Source organism: Alligator mississippiensis, chromosome 1, assembly GCF_030867095.1.
Source record: "Alligator mississippiensis isolate rAllMis1 chromosome 1, rAllMis1, whole genome shotgun sequence".
Classification (NCBI taxonomy): Eukaryota; Metazoa; Chordata; order Crocodylia; family Alligatoridae; genus Alligator; species Alligator mississippiensis.
In genome coordinates this window covers 148,594,781-148,616,994 of record NC_081824.1, presented here as the reverse complement: position 1 = coordinate 148,616,994, position 22,214 = coordinate 148,594,781, and the positions used below count along the sequence as shown (strand labels likewise).

At 39.7% G+C, this 22,214-nt stretch overlaps 1 protein-coding gene across 1 annotated transcript in view; it reads left to right on the top strand.

Moving 5' to 3' along the window:
* Positions 1 to 22,214, top strand: part of GALNT2 (polypeptide N-acetylgalactosaminyltransferase 2) — a 178,490-nt gene that overhangs the window by 119,883 nt on the left and 36,393 nt on the right. The window contains exons 4-8 of the mRNA XM_006267910.4: positions 5,719 to 5,817; positions 5,924 to 5,991; positions 6,585 to 6,650; positions 10,544 to 10,665; positions 18,160 to 18,247. Of these exons, the coding sequence (XP_006267972.1) occupies positions 5,719 to 5,817; positions 5,924 to 5,991; positions 6,585 to 6,650; positions 10,544 to 10,665; positions 18,160 to 18,247 (443 nt within the window). The remainder of the gene's footprint in view (positions 1 to 5,718; positions 5,818 to 5,923; positions 5,992 to 6,584; positions 6,651 to 10,543; positions 10,666 to 18,159; positions 18,248 to 22,214) is intronic.

The following is a 22,214-nucleotide window of genomic DNA, read 5'->3' as shown; positions in this document are numbered from 1 at the left end:
CAGCCCCCCCCCACCCCCCCAGCACATGGAATGCCCGCTCCCCCCCTGGAGGGCCATAGCCCCTTGCCCAGGGCCGATAACTTAACTTTAGGAGCAGCAGCGGGAGTGGGGCACTCTGAGCCATGGCAGCATGCCAGGTGTTGCTGGCCCTGGGGCCTCTCTGCTGCCTGGCAGGGCTGGGCCATGGTGCCAGGACCCAGAGCAGGACAAGGGGACCGCGTGCTGGGCCTAGCTGGGTCCTGGGGCGCCTCTGCTGCCCGGCTGGGCCACGGTGGCAGGACCTAGCACAGCAAGTGAGGACTGCGTGCCGGACCTAGCCACCCTGTGGGCCTCTCTGCCTCTGGGTCAGGCCAGGCCATGGTGGCAGGACCTGGCACAGCACACAGGGACTGCATGCTGGGCCCAGCCGGATCCTGCCGCCCTTGGGGCTTGTCTGATGCCCGGCTGGGCCAGGCCCTTGGTGGCAGGACCCAGTGCGGCACGTGGAGACCATGTGCTGGGCCCAGCTGGGTCCTGCCATCCTTGGGGCTCCTCTGCTGCATGGCCAGGCCATTCCCATGGCAGCAGGACCCGGTGTGGTGTGTGGGGACCGCAAATCATGCCCACGTGGGTCCTGCCGGCTCTGGAGCTGCTTCCACCGCCTGGCCATGGGTCCTGTGCATGCCTCTCGGAGCCCCGTGACCTGCTCTAGTGCAAAGCTGAACTAGTGAGCCGCACAGGGCTGGGCTGGGTCCATACCCCCTGCAGCCCTGGGAACATCCCCCCCTGCCACTCCCTAAACCCCCCCACATCACCCTGCCACCCCTCACCTACCTACACCCATTAACCTCCCTCCTCCCCACCCCACCCCCACCAACCCAGCCAATCGTCAGCGCTGGGCAATCATTACCTTGGACAGCGCCAGGGGCTGAGACAGCAGGAGAATGAAAGAAACACTCTGCTGTCAGCTAGAGCATCTCTTTTGGAGGACTGATTCCCTGGCAAGGTCCCAGACCGTGCCTTGCTCCACAGAAGAGCGGAGCAGGTTTTTTTGACCCCATATCCAGCGGTCTCATTTTCCCCCCGCACTGCAAGTTTGTTCCTGCATAAGCCTCTTGCCCCACCTCAGAGGGGTTTGAGATGGGGCAAGTGGCACGTGTGTGATTGTCTGACTGTGCCCATCGAGATCAAGTTATGCCTGACCAACCTGATTTCCTTCTATGATAAGGTGACAGGTGTGGATGGGTTAAAGCTGTAGATGTGATATACTGTACTTACTTGAATCTAAGTTGTCCCTGAGTTTAAGATGACCCCCCAATAATTAGATTCAGTATATGGAAAATTTATAAATTTGTTATAATTTTCCAGGTATAGAATCTAATTATTGGAGGGTTGTCTTTTATATTTTCTCCCCTGCCCACTACTACAGAAGAAAAAGCGGTGGCTGGGGCAGAGGGGGTTAGGTGGTCCCCTTGTCCTCTGTTCCCCCACCACTTCTTTCCCTTGCAGCCTTTCTGCCCCCCTTCCACCCGACAACCCCAGCTCCCCTACAGCCTCTGTCTGTTTTCCCCTCCCACTCTGCCCTTACTGTCAGACACTGCTCAGGCACATGGAGCACAGCAAGCGGAGGCACAGCCTCTGCCAGCCATGCGGCAGTGTTGGTACTACTGAATGCAGCATGGCCCCTGCTTGGCCAGTGTTTGTGCTGATGATTGTCTGGGCAGGGGGCAGAATTTCCACGTACTCCATGCCCGGGAGGGAGCCTAACATGAGCCAGAGCTGAGCTGCTGCTCACTGTAAGCTGGAGGAAAGGTGGTGGGGTGTGGGGGGACAAGCTGCAACGGGTAAGCACAGGAGGGGCAGGAAGCTGTTCTGGGTGTGACTCTTTGACTGAGGGCCCAAGTCGGATCCTGAGCAGCCCCCTGCCTTCCCCCTCCCCCACTTTGTACACAAACCTTAAGATGAGGGGCTTCCCCTGCCCCACGCTGATGGGTTGGAGAATCTCACCTTGTACTTGAGTAAATACAGGATTTGACTTCAGCAAGACTTTGACACTCTCTCCCAGGACATTCTCATTAACATGATTAGGAAATATTGGCTAGACTAAAGTATTGCAAGGTGGATACATAACTGGTTGGGTCATTGTGCTCAGTAAGTAGTCATCAATGGCTCCATGTTTAGTGGCAGGAAATATTAAGTGGGGGTCCTTGGGAGTCCATCCTGGGTCTGATATTGTTCAATGTCTCCATGAATGATTTGGATGATGGGATTGAGTGCATGCTTAGCAAATCTACAGATGACACTAAGTTTGATGGAGTTGCCGACACTCTGCAGAACAGGGCTAGAATCCAGAATGACCAGGTAAATAATCCACAATCAGCAGGATGAGATTTGACAAGGACAAGAGCAAAATCCTGCATTTAGGTTGAAATAACCGTACGAACGTCTACAGATGGAAGAATGAGTGGCTGGGCTGCAGTACCTCAGAGCAAGATCTGAGGGTTACAGTTGACTCAGATGTATACAAGTCAGCTGTGTGCTCTTGTTGCACAAGTGCATGTGCACACACACAAAAGCTGACAGCACACTGGGTTGAATTAACAGTACTGTTGCTTGCAAATCAAGGGAAGTGACTATTCCATTTTGTTCCGCACTGGCAAGGCCTCACCTAGAGTACTGATGTCCAGTTTTGGGCCCCACACGTCAAGAAGGATGTGGACAGTTTGGAATGAGTCCTGCACAGAGCAATAAAAATTATTACGGGCCTGGGAAGCAAAAGTTTTGAGGGAAGGCTGAAAGAGCTAAAGGTTACTTAGTCCAGGGAAGAAAAGACTGAGGGGAATTTGATAAGTGTCTTCAAATACCTGCAGAGAAATTACAGAGAAAATGGAAGGTGGGATTTTTTGTAGCTGTAGGAGACAGGATTAGGAGCAACAGTTTCAATGTGCAGCAGAGGAAGTTTAGGTTGGTGCTTTATGAGAAGTTTTCTGGCTATAAGGGTGATCAGTCAAGCATTGCAACAGGCTTCCTAGAGAAGTTGTGGAATCCCCATCTCTGGGAACTTTTAGCAGCAGGTTGGTTGGACACTTGGCTGGGATAATTTAGTCAGGGACAATCCTGTGTGAAGCAGGGGGCTGAACTAGATGACCTTGGGAAGTCTCTACTAGTCCTACTTTCCTATGATCCTGTGAACTCTGTTCTTGGATACAGAAGGTAACAATCCCAGCCAATACGCTGACTTAAAATTTTAAATAAGAATCCAACATTTTTTTTTACCATAAAAGAATTTTATTGTGTATTTTTAGCAATGATTTAGGTCTGGTATGTTGAGTTTTAGTTAGGTAATGGTGCAGCTAGTCAAGGCTACCCACTATGCCTCTAATATTTAACTAGAGATCTTCAAACGCAATGGTGAGAGTTACATGGGTCCCCATACATTATTATACGCTGTTGAGAAATATTGTTAAGTCCTTTTGTCCTGTGTATGGCCTTATAAGAGGCCTTTGTCCTGTGTAGTGCCTTATAAGAGGCCTAGGGATATGTAAGACTTTCCCCATCTCTGTTCATTTTGAAGGGGAATAAATATGCACTTGTTAATAGTGTTTTTCAAATCTGTCAATGAGATTTTTAAGCAGCTTAATGTCATGCAGCCCTGCAGGATTTACGTATCCTGGGATTTTGTTCTATTCAGATTTAAATCCCTTAGATTAAATTTGGGCCATTAAAGTAGATGAAAAATGAATTGATTTAGATAGAATATTCTACCACTATCGCTGTTTGGAAGGATTAGCTAGTGTTTTAATCAACTGAACATCAGGGCACTGCTGCTTTTGCTTTTCAGTTTCTGAATTTTGGATCTATAAATATGGGTTTGCAGGCTTGTACCTGAGAGCAAGGCCACAGTGTTAACCTACAAATATATGTTGGGAGTGGGAGACAGAGCAGGCATTGATCCAAACCAAAAAAAAAAGATTGATTCAGTTTGACTTTTTTAGAGAGATTTATTCGTCTGCCTATAATTGGGTTTGTAAAAATATACTTCATTAGCTGTAACCATTATGAAGTGCTCTTTAAATTTCCATTCCATTGAAGTCAAAAGAAAAAGATTTTTTATTTTTTATTTCTAATATCTTACAGTTTAAGTATTAATGTCACATAGGTCACTAGTGGGAGCTTTTCTTTGTTTAGTTGTTAAGAGTATCTAGTGTACTACTTTTTTTCTTTTTTAATGTATTGATAGTTGCTCTCATTAACCTGGGTTTGTAATATAAGTACTACAGTCAGGATTGTAAAATGTGTATCCATTTGAGGGAGCAAGCGTTTTAAAGGACAAAGGAGGATTTTAGTCCAAATAAAGCTTTACTTTTTCAGTTATTTACTGGCCTCAAAATATTTCTGTGGCAAGGGCTTCTTTCTGATTCATCTCCTAGCAATAACATTTTAATTTTTCTCTAACCTAAAAAGTGCCTTAATATCTGTGGGGCTCTTTTGTGTAAAGCATAAATTTTAACACGTGGATCCTACAAACAATAACCTGAGCAAGCTATTTTCAGCTTCTTGAGTAATTTTTTACAGAATTAATTCTCAACTATCCACTTACATGATCAAGCAGTATTTCCATTTTACCTATTGAACCCGTCACATAACTAGGCAGGGAGACCAGGGCATTTGCCCCAGATGCCAACTTGTGGGAAGGAGGGATGGTTGGAAAAACATCAGCCGTCTCCTCTACCACAGAATCAAGCTGGCAGCATGGCAGCGTTACTTCCAACTCTTCCTTTATGATATGCTAAAATGATGAGGTAATAAAAATAGTAATCATTCTGACATTTAACTTCGTGGCTAAATTCAAGCAACAACTGAAACCTGTCCAATAAAAAGAAAGATCTAACTTTTGTTTTGCTAGCTGCTGAACAGTTGGTTAACTCCTTGCTAGTTGCTGGTATGCAGAGTACACTAAAAAGATCTTTAATTACTAACATGCTAGAATGGAGATATATCTATAATGCACATCCCTAGGTTTGAATGCATCAGACGCTTCGTGTTCATCCCCAAAAATTCAAGAGATCAAAAGAAGGGCAAGTGGTTGACTGACGCAGTTAATTCTATTGTTTCAAATGTTTCTCAATAAATTGCTGGGTTTTTGGTTGTAGCAGTGTTGGTCTAAGGTCATAGGCAGGCAAAGTTCTTTGAGTAGATTTGATATCTTTTATTAGACCAAGATCTTCAAACAGATATCACATCTACTCAAAGAACCTTGTCTGTCTCAATAAATTAGTTTGTTAAGACACTTGCACTGTACTTTGAATTTCAAAGTGTTACTATTAGCTGATAGCTCAGCAAATTGGAGCCCTGTTGTCACAGTTTGGAGAGGTTTAGTGAGAGCTTGAATATGGCTAGCAGCTAAGCATTCTAATATTAGTTAACTATAATGCAGTCTGGTGTGCCAGTATCTAGTGTGTACTTCACCATTGATAGACCGTGATTTTTTTTTTCTGAACACATCCTTTTGCTACCTCACTCATGTGGTAGTTATAATGCCTGGCAGTATGTACCACTGCATCAACCAGAATTGGCAGAAAGAGGAAATTTTTATTCTAGCGTTCCCTCACAGAGCTAACTATTTCATGCTTCTAAAGCAGAAAAATTGAGGTGACAGCTTTGTGATGGGGATCATTTACTATGAGTACTATGTGGGAGTACTGTCTTCTTAATTTAAAGGGGTTTTCTTGTCTTTAGGTGTCAACGGAAGCAGTGGCGGATAGACTTGCCAGCCACTAGTGTAGTGATCACCTTTCATAACGAGGCAAGATCTGCTTTACTTCGAACAGTTGTCAGGTATACCAAAGAGATGTACCCTGTTGCCCTGAAAACCCCTATGTATTGCAAATGACTGTGACATGGAAAGTAAACACTGATTAGTATTGGTTTCCTTTTATTGCAGTGTTCTTAAAAAAAGTCCATCACACCTTATCAAGGAAATTATATTAGTTGATGACTACAGCAATGATCGTAAGTACAATTGTACAGCCTGAAGTATAGGACTTTGAGTTGTCAAGTTAGAGTCCAATACACTCTGGAGAAAAAGGACTTGCCATACTCCTTTAAGAGGCTTTTATTATAAATGACTGATATTTATACCAAATATTTTGTATTAGTGGTGTAAATGGATTCTGACACGAACAATCATTTAAGATGAGAAAAAAAAAAAGAAAAAAGTCTTACTGCTATTAATAAAACTAAAGAATAGAAACTTTTAGCTAATACAATGTCTAACTTGAATAAATTATATGAACAGTGAAACAACTTTTGGTTAAAAGTTAGGGCTTATATACATGACAGCATCTTTCTTGCTATTGCTGTGTTGATTTTATAGCTGTGTTGGCAAAGTCCTCTAGAAAGGTGCAGCATATGATGGCAGAGATCTTTTAAGAATGTAGCTACATTGCCTCCCTGAATGCCTTAGCCATGGTATTCATAGGTCACAAATAAATTAAGATTAATGTGAATATTTACAAACTTGAATTTCTTGTATCTTTTGTTATGATATTTAAAATAATTATATCAATGTGGGGTTAATTATTCATTTAATTATTGTCTTGCAGCTGAGGATGGTGCTCTCTTGGGGAAAATAGAGAAAGTGCGTATTCTTCGAAATGACCGTCGAGAAGGTGAGATATTTGTGAACTCTGGGGAGAGAAAAATACGGATTAAACTACTATGTATTTTAAATACACCATTCTTTATCTTTAGTGCAAAAAAGAAGAATTGATCATTTAGTACTGAAAAAAATAAAAATCTGTGCTAATTATGCAACAGTGACAAGTATCTAATCTAATTTAAAATTCATCTTTCTCTCTTACTTACCATTCACTTTGCAATTAGTCTCATTTCATTAGCTAGGTACTTCTTGAATGTTCGGTTTACAGCCTTAGATATGGCAGTTAGTCTAATTACTGTCCTACAGCTGTTGAAATAACTGATAGTTGACTAAAGTACCAAATGTGTGCTTATTCATTTTTATAAATGCTCAGCTACTATCCTGCCAATTTTGCCTTTGGAACAACTATTCAAAAACAAGCATTGGCGCACATACTACCTTGATATGTTATGACTAATTACACTGTGCACAAGAATTTCCATACTCCTGAGCACTCAATAATTGAATATTTTCTTTGGAATATGCTTGTAAACAAAACTTTGTCAGAAAAGCAAGGTTTTACTAGATCAGGGATATAAGTAAGCCGGTAATGTTTTTCAGATCAAAACAGCACTTAAAAAGAACAAGGTAACCATTATGGAAAGCTGATTTACAGTAAAGAGCCTTTGGAGTGGTAACAGACTTTATCTTACTTATCTCTGCACGATACTGTAGAATTTAGAGGGTGAACTGATTTTTTTCTATTTCATACACTGAGAGATGCATCAATGTGAAAAGCGGAACCAATTGGTTTGCCAGATATTTTACTGATGATGCATGTATCGGAAAAAAGTAACTTACAAACAATGATAATGCTTTCAGGTTTCATGGTGCTTTAGATGGACTAAAGATATAATTCCTTCCCTGAAGAACTAGCTATTTGTTTTTTCATAAAGACTTACTTTTCCAGATTATGCAGTTGTGTACAAATTTAATGGAATATATTTTAAAGGAAACCTTTTAAGGTTACCTTTTTGTCACTTGCATGTCTTTAATATTTAGGAAATAAAAATAGCAGAAGTTTAGAATGATATTTCAATGATGACATCTGTACAAACTAAAATGTAAGAGGAATGAGAATAAGAGTAAATGAGAAAGTGGAACATGAGGGTAAGAGGAGCAGATAGGGACATGAGGTATGAGGAATCAAAAGAAAAGAGTTGTATCAAACAAATTAGAAAGTCTGATTTTAGGGAAAGCCTAACTTGCGGAGCAAGAAGGTAGAGAAGATGCTAGCTGAAAAAAAGATGCCAAGGCTAGATTTTAGGGCAAAGAGTAGAGGAAAAGGAAAATGAAGATGGTGCTCCAGAGATGGATTCTAGTTTGAAGGGAGCTATATTAAAAACAGTCAGAATGGAACTAAGGAGAGACAAAGGGAAGTAAAAGGTGTGATAAATAGCTGTTACCCAGATTACAGTTAACTTTGTGGGTGGGCTTCTGGTAAGAGGCAGAAATGGGTCTACAGCCCAACCTTTTATTTGCTTTCACTTTAAAACATGAAAATAAGCATTTATCCCATAGTCTATTTGGCTACCCATAAGAGCACAACATAGATTCTCACCTGTACTGGTTGTGGGGAGACAAAACGGGGGAGGAAGGTGGCATGCACATTGTAACAGATCTTCTCAATTTTGCTGAGTTCTCCAAACTTTCCCTCCAGCCTATGCCCAATAAGTATAGATGGCTGGTTCTAATATTTCGATAAATGATCTCCAATTGGTTTTATTTGAATTCCTTTTGTTTTGCTGAAACTTTTGAAACTGGACTAAACCACATCTCTTGTGGAATTAAGTGTCAATTAGTTAGGATTTATATCCTTGGGAAAGAAAGAGGAAGGATTCTTATTTATTTTCCTTTCCCGTTGTGGAGTGTTACTCAATGCTGGCCTGTTTGTTTTATTTTTGTTTTTACCCTTAATTTATGGTCTTCTCTGACCAGGCTATTTTTGTTTTTACAAATTATCTAAGCATCTTAACAAGAATATATCCATTATAACAAAATGACACCTAATACATTTGATTACATCAATCACTACTACTACTATTTTAAGATAAAGCTTTGATGGTAGTATATTTGGATTATTTAATGTATGGTCCTCCCTTATCTCCTTTCAGGCCTTGTGCTTTGTTTAATTGTGTTTGATGGCTTCCTTTACTTGCTGACCAAGTTAGTTGTCACATCTGCAAAGGTTCACACTACGATAACTCAGAAACAGGCTTTTGGGGCCTTCTGCTTAGCAACACTTCTGCAGCTTGGCCTAGGCCCCTTGAAAATGGCCAAGGCTGGCAACATGGCAAGGTAGGGAGCAATGAAACGAAGTGCTAAATAGGGCAGAACCATAAAAGTAAGATGTTTTCAAATTAATGTGAGACTAGATCAGTACAAGGAAGCTCAGGGGAGGGGGTGATTTAGCTGCTAAATGCCAGACTGCAGCAGGAAAAAAAAACTTGAAACGGCTTAAGAGGAAAAAGCTGGCTATCATACTTTGAATGAGACTTTGAGAAGTAGGGCTGTATTTTGGAATGTTAGATGGCAAAGCAAGGCGACTTGATGGAAACTGATGTGCAAAGACAAAAGGAAAATGGGAAGCTAAAGAAATATGTAGTTATTGGCCTGGAATGATAGAGAAGAGAATAGCTTATTAACTGTTAGAGTAAAATAGAGGAAGTAGGACAGGGGGCTTAGTATACTTTATTTAAGAAAAAAGCAGGACTTTGTGAAATAAAAGGATGGGTAGGTGCATTTGAGAACTATCTGCAGTGGTAAGAGTAGAAGAGGTCACCTGGGGAACAAATGTTTGTGGGGGGGTGGGGCATAGAAATCCCTCATAAGTCTTGAGATAGCCCAGAGGAGAAAAGGAGTCTTCGCTAGCAGTTCCATTAAGCCAATGATTAGCTGAATAGGACTAAAACCCTAAGTCACAGAAGCATAAGAAAGGAATGGAAATTGAGCAAAGGCTCTTAGAAATGGAATAAAAAAGGGCTGGTTACTTTAGCAGTTTGAGACAAGGCTGAAGCCAACCTGGAAACAATTGAGGAGGTAGGAATAAAGAGGCTGTTCAAGAAATCCAAAGACTTAAGAAATGGGAGAGACTTAACAACAGCATCTCCTACGAATCTGCCATTGCAAGTGTATGGTAAAGTTGGGACTTACCTAAGCACATAGGTACATTTTCACTATTTTCACTATTTTCAGCATAGATTAAGTGGTGCAGCTCCCTAATGTGACTGGTTGTGCTGGTCATAAAGGCCCTCATTCTGGTACTGTTCATTTCTGTAAGGATGAAGAAGCTATATGAGTCTAATGTACCTTTAGACATAGTTGTTATACTAATGATTATACTGGTGTAACTATAGTTATGACTTTTCTGTCAAAATTAATATACAAGCTATGTATCCCAGTCTTTATCCTGCAAGAAGCAGAATTTGTTCGGCAATATATATATTTTTTGGACAAACTATAGCTTGGAGAGACGAGCTTTTGGGCACCCATTCCTCAGATTTGGGGTTGGAAATTTTACACCATGAGGCAGCAAGAAGCCAAACAAAATGGTGACTTCCACTCCTAGACAAAAAAGCTTGTTTAATATCTCTTCCAACTATAGTTGGCTTAGTAATAGACATTACCAAACAAATTCTGCTTCTTGCCATCACATCTATAGCAACATTATTAACCCACTTCTTAGGTAAGAAGTTTTTGTCATCTAATTCACTGAACCTCAGTGAGCAGCCTGTTTTTATAAAAGGCTTGTGGGCTGGCTGGATAGGAGCATTACTGCCTTTCTTTTTAGAGCATTGTAATTTTGTCTCATTACAGTTGAGTAATGAGTTCTCCAATGATGACTTCTTAAATCTTTCTTCCAAGGCTTGATGCGCTCTCGTGTCAGAGGGGCAGATGCAGCACAGGCTAAAGTATTGACGTTTCTGGATAGTCACTGTGAATGTAATGAGCACTGGCTGGAACCTCTTCTGGAGAGAGTAGCTGAGGTTAGTATAAGGTGTCTGCTTACCTGATTGAAAAATGATTGATATGATGTACCTTGTACAAAATGATTTTCTCTGTAGTCAGAGTAAACAGGACAATATGGATTGTGCAACAGCTCATCATTCAACAATTAATTCATCGTTCATGATGAGTTCTCAGTTCTTGTTCATTTAATTTGTAAACAGCAGAGCATAATCTGTGTAAGTATTTATGATAATCTTTAAAGTAAAATACATGCTTCCTGGTTTTTTTGTGACCTGTCATTGTTTCAACTGTTTCTACAAGCTTACGAGCATTACTTCCTCTTCAGCCAGTACCATTTTAGCAAAATGCCACGTATAGGTACTCCTCACTTAACATCATCCCAGTTAACATTGTTTCGTTATTGCGTCGCTAATCTATTAGAGAACATACTCATTTAAAGTTACTTATTGTTCGGTTATATCGTTGTTTGGCCGCTGCCTGCTAGTAGGCAACTACTGTGATGTAATTGGATTCACTTAACATTGTTTTGCTTAAAGTCACATTTTTCAGGAACATAACTGTGAAGTTAAGTGAGGAGTGGCTGTATTTGAATATACCTGATGGCTGTTGTGAAGGGAGATTCAGTCCAGGAAAGAGACATTGGTCCATCTATCTATCCTACATGGGAAGCTTGTAGGAGCTGTGGGTATTTGGTTCTCTGATATTTCAGCTTAATTTATGTCTCTGGAGAACCATTGACAAGACTGGTTAAGAGCGCTCATATGTGCTGTTTCCCTCCTTGTCTTACCTCTACTTTATATATTCCTTAGTAAGCAATCATTTTCAATTTTGGCAAATTCTGCTCAAGTAGTGGGAAAAAAACAAACATTGCACTAGACAGCACTGTATAAAAAATGTGAAAAGGGCAGTTGGCCTTCTTTTTACTTTCCCCCTGCTCATTAAAATGTTCTCTGAATGTACCTGTTTCCTCTTAGAATGACCCTACTCTAATCTCCTTCTCTCTGGAAAAGGTATCTGGGCTAGGGAAAAAAACATGAAAAATAGACAGGCATATTGCTTAGAACACTTTTATCAGTTCAGCAACTGAATACTTAAAACTTAAGCCAAGAATGCTGCTGTTTGGAATGCCAAACATATTATTTCATAGACATTCGGGCTGGAAGAGACCCCAAAGATAGTCTAGCCCCCTGCCCCAGGGGCAGGAAGTCGGCAGGGATCATAGGATCCCAGCAAGGTAAACATCCAAATGCGTCTTGAAGACGTTTAAAGTGGGTGCTTGAACCACCTCTGGCAGCAGTCTATTCCAAACCTTGGGGGCTCGGACAGTAAAGAAGTTCTTCCTTATGTCCAGCCTGAATTGTAAATGCAGCCATTATACCTAAAATGGTTTCTGTTATGTGCTCTATCTTGCAAATGTCCTAACACTACCCACTATTCCTACCTTTAAAAATAAACAAAACAAAACACATTCTACACATTAACTATTCAGGACAGGTTGAGCATAGTGTAGTTTGTCTGCAGTAACTCACAGTTGTGAACTGTTTTTGGTGGTTTTTGCTGTTTGGTTCTGTGAAGTCTTTCTACTAATTTTTATTTCCAGAGTCACTGTAGTTGCTATAGTACATGATTTGTGTATGATTATTAGAATTCTGTTTTCAAATATTAATAACTTGGTTGAAGTTTGACAGTACTAATATAAATGATTAATACCTATGAAGTGCCTTGAAGCTAAATATACAGGTGCTACAATTATTTTTATTTACATAACGTGCATTATTTAAGAGCCCCATTATCTGAGATTGCAGCTAGCTTCAAAACTTAGAAAAATCTCCCCCTCCACTTTCATCTCGAAAGAGAGTAGAAAGCCCCCCGCCCCAGCAAGCTTTTCAACTGGTTGTTCCAGAAGGAGCAAATGGTTGCAGGAAACCTTGGCTTACAAACATAAACCAATATAAAATAGAGATTGGGAACTGCTTTCAAGTGCAGCTGGACTGGAGCCTCTACTTACTTGGAGACAAAGTGAATGGGAACATTGAGCTACTTACTGTGGCTCTTTTTGTAGAGGACAGATTCCCTGCTCCTCATCCGGTGAACTTCTGCTTTTCTGTTTCGCTGTTGCTGCAATCCCACAATGAACTTTGCAGGCAACACTTTAATGTTTTAGGAAATTAAAGTGAGAGGGAGGAAATGTATTCAACACTTCCATAACAACAGAATGTAGCACCATTTTGAAGTGCTAGTAGGCTAATGGGGAACTAGGATTAGTAAATGATCTTCTTTACAAAAGAAACTGATGTACATTTTGTTGCACATATCAGCTACTTTCAGGTAGCTGAAGATGATGAAATACACTTAAACTTCGTTCCTTAACTATTGTCATGTGGTCTTGAGCTGACCTGAGCAGCATAAATGTAGATATACACTAATCACATTAATCATATGTTTGAGTCTAGAAGGGTGCTGAATTTGATGTATGAATATCGGTACAGTGTAAAGAGTGAAACTAGCTTAGCGTACTGTTAAATAAGCTTTAAGTAATCAAAGTCCCAACTTCTTTTTTGGGGTAGGAGTTAAAGGTGTATAGTATTTTCTACCCTTTTGGGAAAGGTGAGATACACATTGACATGATTTGAGGGGTTGGTAAAGTCTGTTCAGTTTGACAGGGACTGAAAATTAATAATGTATATTATGTCCATCATGCACGTCAGTCAAGCTAGTACAGAACCTAAAGATGTGTCATGTTAATTTAAGTAGATAAGGAAGAGAATTGGAAAGTTGGAGCTATCTATCTCTATATATTAATATTAGTATTATTATATTACATAATAATTTGAATTAATAAATATATAGAAATAAAATACTAATATTTTGAGAGAGAGAGAGAGAGCTCCAACTTTCCACTTCTCTCTCTTATCTACTTAAATGAACATGACACATTACAGTCAAGCTAGTACAGGATCTAAAGATAAATGATGTATAGCAAGGATGGAATATACACCAAACCTATATAAACTTTGAGTAGCACATTTGACAGTAGCAGATTTTAAACAAACTAGATCTTTAGGGCTAGGGACAGACATTCAAAAAAAGCCTGAGCTTGAATTGATTCAACCTTTGCAGGTTAGTCTAATCTAGCTAGGTTGAACTGGTTTCCAACCATACAGACAATACCTCTGGACTGAGGAAATTCAGGCACATGCCTGCAGTGGCTCAGGCTAGAAGCCAGGGGGCACTAGAGCAGCCTTCCCTGCCTTTCCACACAGCTAAACTGAGGGAGGCCCCAGCAAGGCTCTGATTAGGGAGGACTGTAAACCCCCACCCTGCCTGCAGTCCCTGGCTTTTCCCCACTGGCTGCTCAAGGGGTAGGGGTGTTGCCAGCCTGCAGCCCTGGGATAGCACTCTGAGGGCAAGGCAGGGTGTGCAGTGCATGCATCTGTTGATGATATGGAGCTTTTCATTCTTCCTCCCTGCATCTGTATACTGTCTACAGCAAACTGACAGGCAAGGAAGCTGGAGGGGGGGCAAAGGGGGAAGCTGATAACAGTGTTTATCACCCTTATCTCAGTGTTTATTGCCCCATTAAGAAAATGACAGAGACATTACCACCTATCTGTTGACTCAGCACAGACCCAGCATGTGGTCTGCTGGCTAATAGACACCTCCTCAAAGGCAGAGGGGAGAAGGGAATTTGTGCTTAGCAGAGAGTGGTAAGAGGGAGGGAGGGGAGCAAACAGCTCTTCTCAAACATTTCCAAAGAAGTACATTAAGGTACCTGTTGATTAGCTCCAAAAAGCCTGTCTGCCTTTGTGTCTCCTACAGCATGGACTGTAGCCAGCATGTGGTCTGCTAGCTAATCCAGAGGCGTTTGCTAAAGGGGCGGGGGGGGGAGAGGGGATAATCACTGCTGAGCACAGAGAAGCCAGGCAGATGCAGAGGGGAGGAGCCAGCCCTGATGTGGAGTACAGAGCCCCACCCAGCCCAGAGAGCATGCTGGGGGAGTTCGATTTATCTTAAACCAGCAAGGGGTCTGGAACAGACATTGCATAAACTGGTCTGAACCAAATCGGTTAACTCTACATTCAGCCATTCAAATCGGTTAACCTACATTCAACCAGGTTTATCTCAAACCAGTTTCAAATATTTTCAGACTGGTTTATGTGCACTGAACATTTGTTCTGTTACAGGTTTAAACCAGTTTTAGATCACATAAACCAGTTTATGTGTAATGTCTGTCTCTAGCCTAGATGATAACAGAATGGCAGTGTGATGAGGAATAATATTTGGGTTCTGTTCCCATGTGTGTTTTAAATTTGCTGCGTGTCTTCAAATGAGCCACTAGTGGTCTAGCAGATATCACCATGAAGATATTCATAATTTCACCAAGGGATGTTGTGAATCCTAATTCTGGTTCAAAGTTTTGAGATCCTCTAGAATACTAATAGGGGAGGGAGAGAAGCAAACCCTGTAGAATTCTTACTAATTCCTGATGACTGGAGTAGAGTTTACAATAGTCTAAATTTCTAGCATCTTCATTGTGCCTCTACCCAATATTAAAAGAATTAAAGTACCAGTACGACCAGTTTCCAGGCACTTATTTTCACACTTTTTATTTCCCTTTACTCTAATCATTATGAAGCACACACAATTTGAGTTCCATGTTTCATTGCAAAGTAACTACAAAATCTACAGAACAGAGCAAAACTTTACCATATTTTCCCTTGGCTTTTTTTAGTTATCAAAATGCAGATCAGATTCCTTATAGGATCAGCAAGGAAAGTAAGTGTCCAGCAAGTCTGCTTTAAATAAAGGCCACTTCAAAGGAACAGTTGCTTTTAATTTTTTCAATCGGTGTTTCTGAATCTCTCTCAGTTGAGGCCCGCAGGTCTTTTTTTTAACAATTTATAAGCATTAACTGTTTTGTAGCACTCTGCAATTATTGTTCTGAGAATACATAAAAACTCTGCCTACTCTGCTGTAAAACACACATCAGTTTATATCATGGGAGAAAAACAAGGCTGTTATCAGGAAAACAGTTAGAGAGGAATATATTGAAAGGATGCCCTCTGAGCTCTTAAGATTACCATGTGGTTTTTGTACCTATATAGGAGCTAGAGAGAGTTATTGTTCAAGCTAGAGAGAGTTTTGTTCAAATAGTCTCCTCAAATGTGCTACAATACCAGTGGGCTAGTGTATGAGTACTGAAGTGAAATTTAACCAAGCTGGGTTTTGTGGCCTGGGAAAAATCCCAGAAAGATGAATAGCTAGCGCAGCCAAGTGCCATATAACCCAGTACATCCAGCCCTAGGTATAAATGAGCTCTTAGGGTCCTGACAGGCAGTGTGGCCTCATTGTGGCATTTTCTCCCCCTAATGTAACAGGTGCTTTGAACACTTTTCAGATCACCATACTCACCTATGTCAAATATAAAACTGCGGTAGAAAATGGAAATTTCAGAGAGAATTTTATCAGAGTATAGAGGCTCCAGATATAGACATAGCCTGAAATATCTGACTCCTGTTCAGATATTTTTGGAGGCTTTAATTTTTTTTTATTTTATGTATATTTCCACTTCTGTAGTTTAGTGGATTATTTTAAATTCTGTCATTTTCCAGCTATTTTAATTGAGTAATCCTTTGACAACACATTCAGTGACCATTTTTCTCTGTAGTTATGTAGTTAAGTTACACAATGTACCCAGAAGATAGATATCAGGTGTTAGGAACAAAAAGGCTTTGTTTTGACTTTTCTCACCTGTCCTACCTGTTAAATGTGACTTGTCTTTTGAGGATTTTCTTAGCTTAATGAAGTCATACTAATTAACGATTAGTGGAAGGCCTGATTGTAAATTTGCACAGCATTATGTCCCTGATGAAGGTGTATAGTTGACCTCATAGCTCATGATATTGATTTGGATCTTATCTTAAGTTTTAACTGTGGATCCAACTAGATTCTCTTCTTATCATTTAGCAGGATTAAAGCCTTGGAACTACTGACTGGCTGATGGCAAGATAGTGTGGATTCTGTAAATGCTTAGCATTTTCTTAAGATTAGCAGCATTTAATAACAATCTGAGGTTTTTCTGAGGTGCTTAAGGATTTAGCAATTAGGATTAAATAATTGGAGACAAAACAGTGCTCTTGATACCCCTCACTATTTGTCCAGTCTTGATTTGATATAACAGAATTGGTGATACTTCACAGCAATCCCTTTTTCATTACAAGCAGTAAAATGTTCTCACAAAAAAATTGGTAGTAGAAAACAGATTAATATTCATTCTGATATGAGAAGAATGAGTTCTGAACCTATAAATTATATCCATTGCTAGTTGAAAACGAATCTCATAAATATGATTTTAAAATAAATGAAGAGATTTTTCACCCAATGCACTTTTACCATGAAATTGCTTATTCTGTAGCACATTAATCAAAATTAAATTTCTCATTTTCATTAGACACATCTTTATGTATTCTCCACACTTTATTAATATAGGCACTAATTTGTTGAGTTAAGTGTTTAGTCCTACTCATAATTAATGACATTCTGTTCTGAGGCATTGTTCATGGTATCAGAATATTGCCTGTGAACCAAGCGTTCTGCGATAATTATTGATGAAAACACATTTTTTTAAAAATTGGTTAGCATTTTATCAAGCAATAAATAAAATGCAGGTTTTTTGTGAAACAGAGTAAAGTGGAATGTTCCAATCTATCACATTAGGAAAACGATGAGTAGTTCGAAAGTATTTGGATTTTACCAACATCCTAATGTTTATATGCAGGGTTGATGTAAAGACATGTTTTGTCATGATTGTTTTGAAAACAGCACATTCATTCAAGGAGAAGTGTTCAAAGCAGTTTCACTGCAAGTGTTTGTGGTAGCTGTCCAAAGACTTTTTTGTTGCTAGAATCAACTTTCTGACAACTTCATTTTTTTTTTTAATCTATCTATTTCTGTATTTGTTGAGTGGAGTATCCCAATGTTAAGTGTCTTTATGCTAGTGCAGAATGCATTATCATTAAAGGAAGATCTGCTGGTGTTGAAGGGTCAAAAAAATATATATATATTAAATATTAGGTTAAGATGGTGGATTGGCAAAGTCCTGATAGATACTGCAGCTCCTTGGACAGCAGGAGACTTGATATCTGAATTCTGAAGTGGTTTTTGAGACTAGTTTTCTGGGCCAGGTCTAAGATTGAGAATCACTGTTTTTTGCTTGTCTTCTGAACTCTGGGTTTGATGTTGATTGTGTGTTTTGTTTCAAGTCCAAGGGGAGAGGATTATTCTTGTATAAAAGTAGTCTAGAATGAAGAGAGAATTCAAAGCCATCATTTGAGGCAGCTGTTTCTGGAAGTGCTGGTGAGAAATTCTCCCTAAATGGATATTCAGTAAGAGTCAAAAATAGAGGGGGGAAGTGGCAATGGAATCCCACTAAACTGTTCAAAATCTCATCCTGCATGAATCTTAATATTGACTTCATTATTTCAATATTACTTTTTTAATATTTATTTTAGGACAAGACCAGAGTTGTGTCTCCTATAATTGATGTAATTAATATGGACAACTTCCAGTACGTGGGGGCGTCAGCTGATTTAAAAGGCGGTATGTACCTGTACTGGAATATGAGTCAACCAAAAAAATAAAAATGCACCAGGACTCAAAACACACATCATTATCATCACAGAATTGACAGACTTAATGCATACTTTGCTCCCTCTCGTGCATGAAGTTGAGGTTCTTACAGTCAGTGCCTTTCTAGACATGGACTTGAAAATCATCTTTTGTAGGTAAACAACTTGTAAGGTTTTTACCGCCCTCTAATTCACAATCAAAACTCCTGTTAATGTTTATAGTGGCTATATATACATTTCAGGAGCAATATAGGGCCAACAAGTCTTTGCTTTTGCTATCCAATAAGACATTCATTAGTATATGGCTTGAAAAGATACCAAGAATGCCCTCAAACTTATGCAGCTTGTTTTTCTTAAAAACTCTTTCAAATGTTCAAATTGGTCGACTTTGTATACATACGATTAAGTGTCAAGTTTCTTACAGCTAGTCATTAATCATATGTATAAAATGTATATAAATGCTTGCGTTCTCATACATGCGTGTACACTCACACACTCACTCTAGGTTCTACAGTGCCATTATCCCTTTCCAAATTTCTTCAGACTGTGATAGGAATGAAATGGAAGATTTTCTTTTGTGACAAATTAATGGCATATGTTCTGCTTAATAAGTGTGAACTGTCCATGACTGATAATAAAAACCTTTATGCAACACTTAATTCAGAGCAAAGGGCTTAACACTGAACAAAAATGTTTTATTAGGGATGTTGACACAAACAATAATACAATTTCAATCTCCGTTGTGTTTCAACCAGGGCATGAAATTGCTTTCATTAGGAGTGAGGGGTAGTTCAACTTCAAACCTAGTCTGCCCTTCATGTTTGGGGACCTACTTCAATCAGATGTGCCAGTATATTGGTGTTCCTTGAATGGTGACTCTCAGTGAATCCAGGAGCAGGGCATTGGGGGTGTGGCTGTACCCTTCTTTGGCTGTTCTGTGCATGCATAATGAGTTCTACATCCACTGTCTGGTCAGCACAAGCTCCTGCCTGATCTCTGCATACATAGTGAGCTCTTTATTTTTGCAAAAGAAAAAAAAATATGTATATGTATATAACTTTATCTCTGTCACTCCACCAAGCAGCCCTTGTGGTTCACTTGCACATCAAAGCACACTTTGACAGTTAAACCATTAAAAACCTGTTACGCTGAGCATTCTGAGCTCATCAGAGTGAGATCTTGTAGGAACTACCGCTTTCACATGGTTTCAGAGCCCAGGGTGTAAGTGCTGCCACCACTGCTTGTCCCCTTCCTTTCACCTGTTGCTGAATTGAATGTGAGGGTATGGGGGTACAGAAAGAAGATGAGGGAGGTGAACAATGGCACTGCTCACTCCCTGGGCTCTGGAGTTGTGCAAAAGTGGTGGGCCTGGCCAGACCATGTTCCGATCAGCTGGTGAGCTCATAAAGCTGACTGCACATGTGGAGCTTGGGCAGGAGCCTGTGCTGACCAGGCTTTGAGCTCGGAGCTCACTGTGCATGCATGGCACAGCCAATATCACTGTCACTAACCACCCCTGGATCTGCCCCTGATGCCTCTAGTTTAGCAGAGTAGATGTTCATTTAAGACACTAAGTGCCAAGTTCTAGCCAGTGGCTTGAGTTTTGAGTGACTGCACCCTTTTAAGCTACCAAGGAGATATGGAACCTTTCATGTCCAAGTTGGTTATTTGTTGAATATGTTATAAAGAAGGTAAATAAGTTGCTGTGACTGAAATCTAGACTTATACAAATCGGCACCTCATCATTCTTACATGTGTGCCAGCTTTCAATAAATGCAAAAGTTTATTGCCCAAGGTATTTGTTATATGACCTGGTTCCTTGGAGTCTGTGCATGACTTTGTGGCACTGTATTTGTGTTGAAGGGGGAGGAATGTTCTTAAATAGGAGTGGCAAACATGTCTTCTATTCTATTAAATTCTTGGTCCCTGGGAGGGGAATTGAGGGCCATGAATAAGGAATGTACTGGCATGCTGCTTCTCGTGGTGCTTCTGTAGCTCTGTCCTTCCCAAATATCTTCCCTCACTTCTCCTTGCACAGTTGAAATGCTTCTTAAGTGGTGTCCAGCCCCGTGAACTCATGGCCTTGGGAGGTAGAATATACCAACTTTTGAATTTAAATAATGGGAATTTTGCATGTTCAAATTGTTAGGTTGTTAAAGGTCTGTGGTGGTCTCTTCCAGTTCCTAGTGAGCAGATTACCATATCATACCTACTACATTTGTCCTTTTTGGCCATACTAGTAAAAGCCAGAGACAAGGAATGGAAATTGAACTACCCTTTCATCTGTAGGAGTATTCTCACTTCAGGTGACACATTGGGTGTTGACACAACATGGGAAAACTTACAGTACTTTTGTGTGTGATACCTGGAGAGAAGACTTAATTACCTTGAACAAGAATCCTTTTCTAACAGTAATTTTCTTTTATTTGTATACATCTCTTTTTTTTTTTAAAGTGGGGTTGGAAAAAAAGTTTCTTTTAAACCTAGCTATTTCTCAAATTCATGTATTTTACCTGTTAGTGTTACAAGGCGAAAACCTTCCTTCTGCTGTTCGTTGTTATTTGGTAATATTATCTGATGAATTCTAATTACTTGAATGTTAAATTGAACCTAATCACTTAATGCAGACACCATGATAGGTTGGCATAAGTTACATTTCAGATGAAGTAAGAGTAAATTCTTCTTTCTTATCAGATATGCATTTGGGTAATACAAATAAACATTTACTACTTTTAAAAAAACTCCCTTGTATTGAGTTAATGATCTCATTTCATTGAGCTCAGATTCTTTTTTCCCCAGTCAGTGAGGATGGAGAAAGAAAAACAATTTTACAGCTATTCTTATGTTTTGCAATGCTCTCCTGCGTTCCAAAAGAGACCCCTTGTGTTCACTATAATGTATACAACTCCTATAACTTCATTGCTTCTGCACTGGAACAGTAGCTTGTCTCAAGTATGTTCCAGTTCAGATCATTTTGTAGAGTACTGAATAAGACTTTTTAATGAAATGCAAAGTATTAGAGTTCATTTTACTTGTCATGAAGGAGGCTTTATACCATTATCTATTGTAAAATTTGAATAGTATTTTATCTTAAAGTACTTTGTATTTTAGATCTTTAATATCTTAATGTGCAGTGTTTTATTTCTTGTAGTATTCAATTTTATAGTAACGTTAATACTTGTTAAAAAAAAGTGCTTGCCCAGTTGGCACACTTTTGTAATGAGTGTTCAGGACTCGCATTTACTTTGTGAGAAACTAATATAAATATCTTGAGGGATAAGTTATAGGTGGATTCAGCTGTCTTCATTTTATCCATTCTGCCATGCCCATGTCTGACAGTTACCATGGATCATTAGTGCAACAGTTTGTTACTGGTGCTAATGTTTCTGGATCTAATCCTATCTTTTTTTTCTAAATATTCCACTTCCCTTATGTGTGCTGCTATGTCCTCATGTTCAGAAGGAAGGCAGTTGACATTTTGTAACAAAATCTATTAATGACCTCATTTAGTCCTAAATGTCTTCAGCTGGCACATTAGCTTGAATTGGGAGCAAGTTCCATAGGTTGTAGATATTTAAACTTTCGCGCTAGAAGGCATAAATCACCCCCTAATTCCTGTGGAGGAAGAATTTTTTTTCCTGTTGATAAGTTATCTCATTTGTTGGGTTTCTGTTAAGCAGCTGATGCTAGTCATTGTTAGAGACAAAATGTTAAATGTAAATGGACCACTGGGTCTAATCCAATTTGGCAATTCCTTTGTTCTTTGCTTTAAGCGGAATACACAAAGCAAGCTGTCTAAAGAAAATGTGTGTGTGTGTGTGAGAGAGAGAGATTCATAACTATTTAAAAAAAAAACTCATCTGAAAGTTTTAAAATATAAAACTTTAAAAAGTGTGTGGTTTAAAAATGTGAAAGGAGAAAGGTAGGTTTCCTATGTA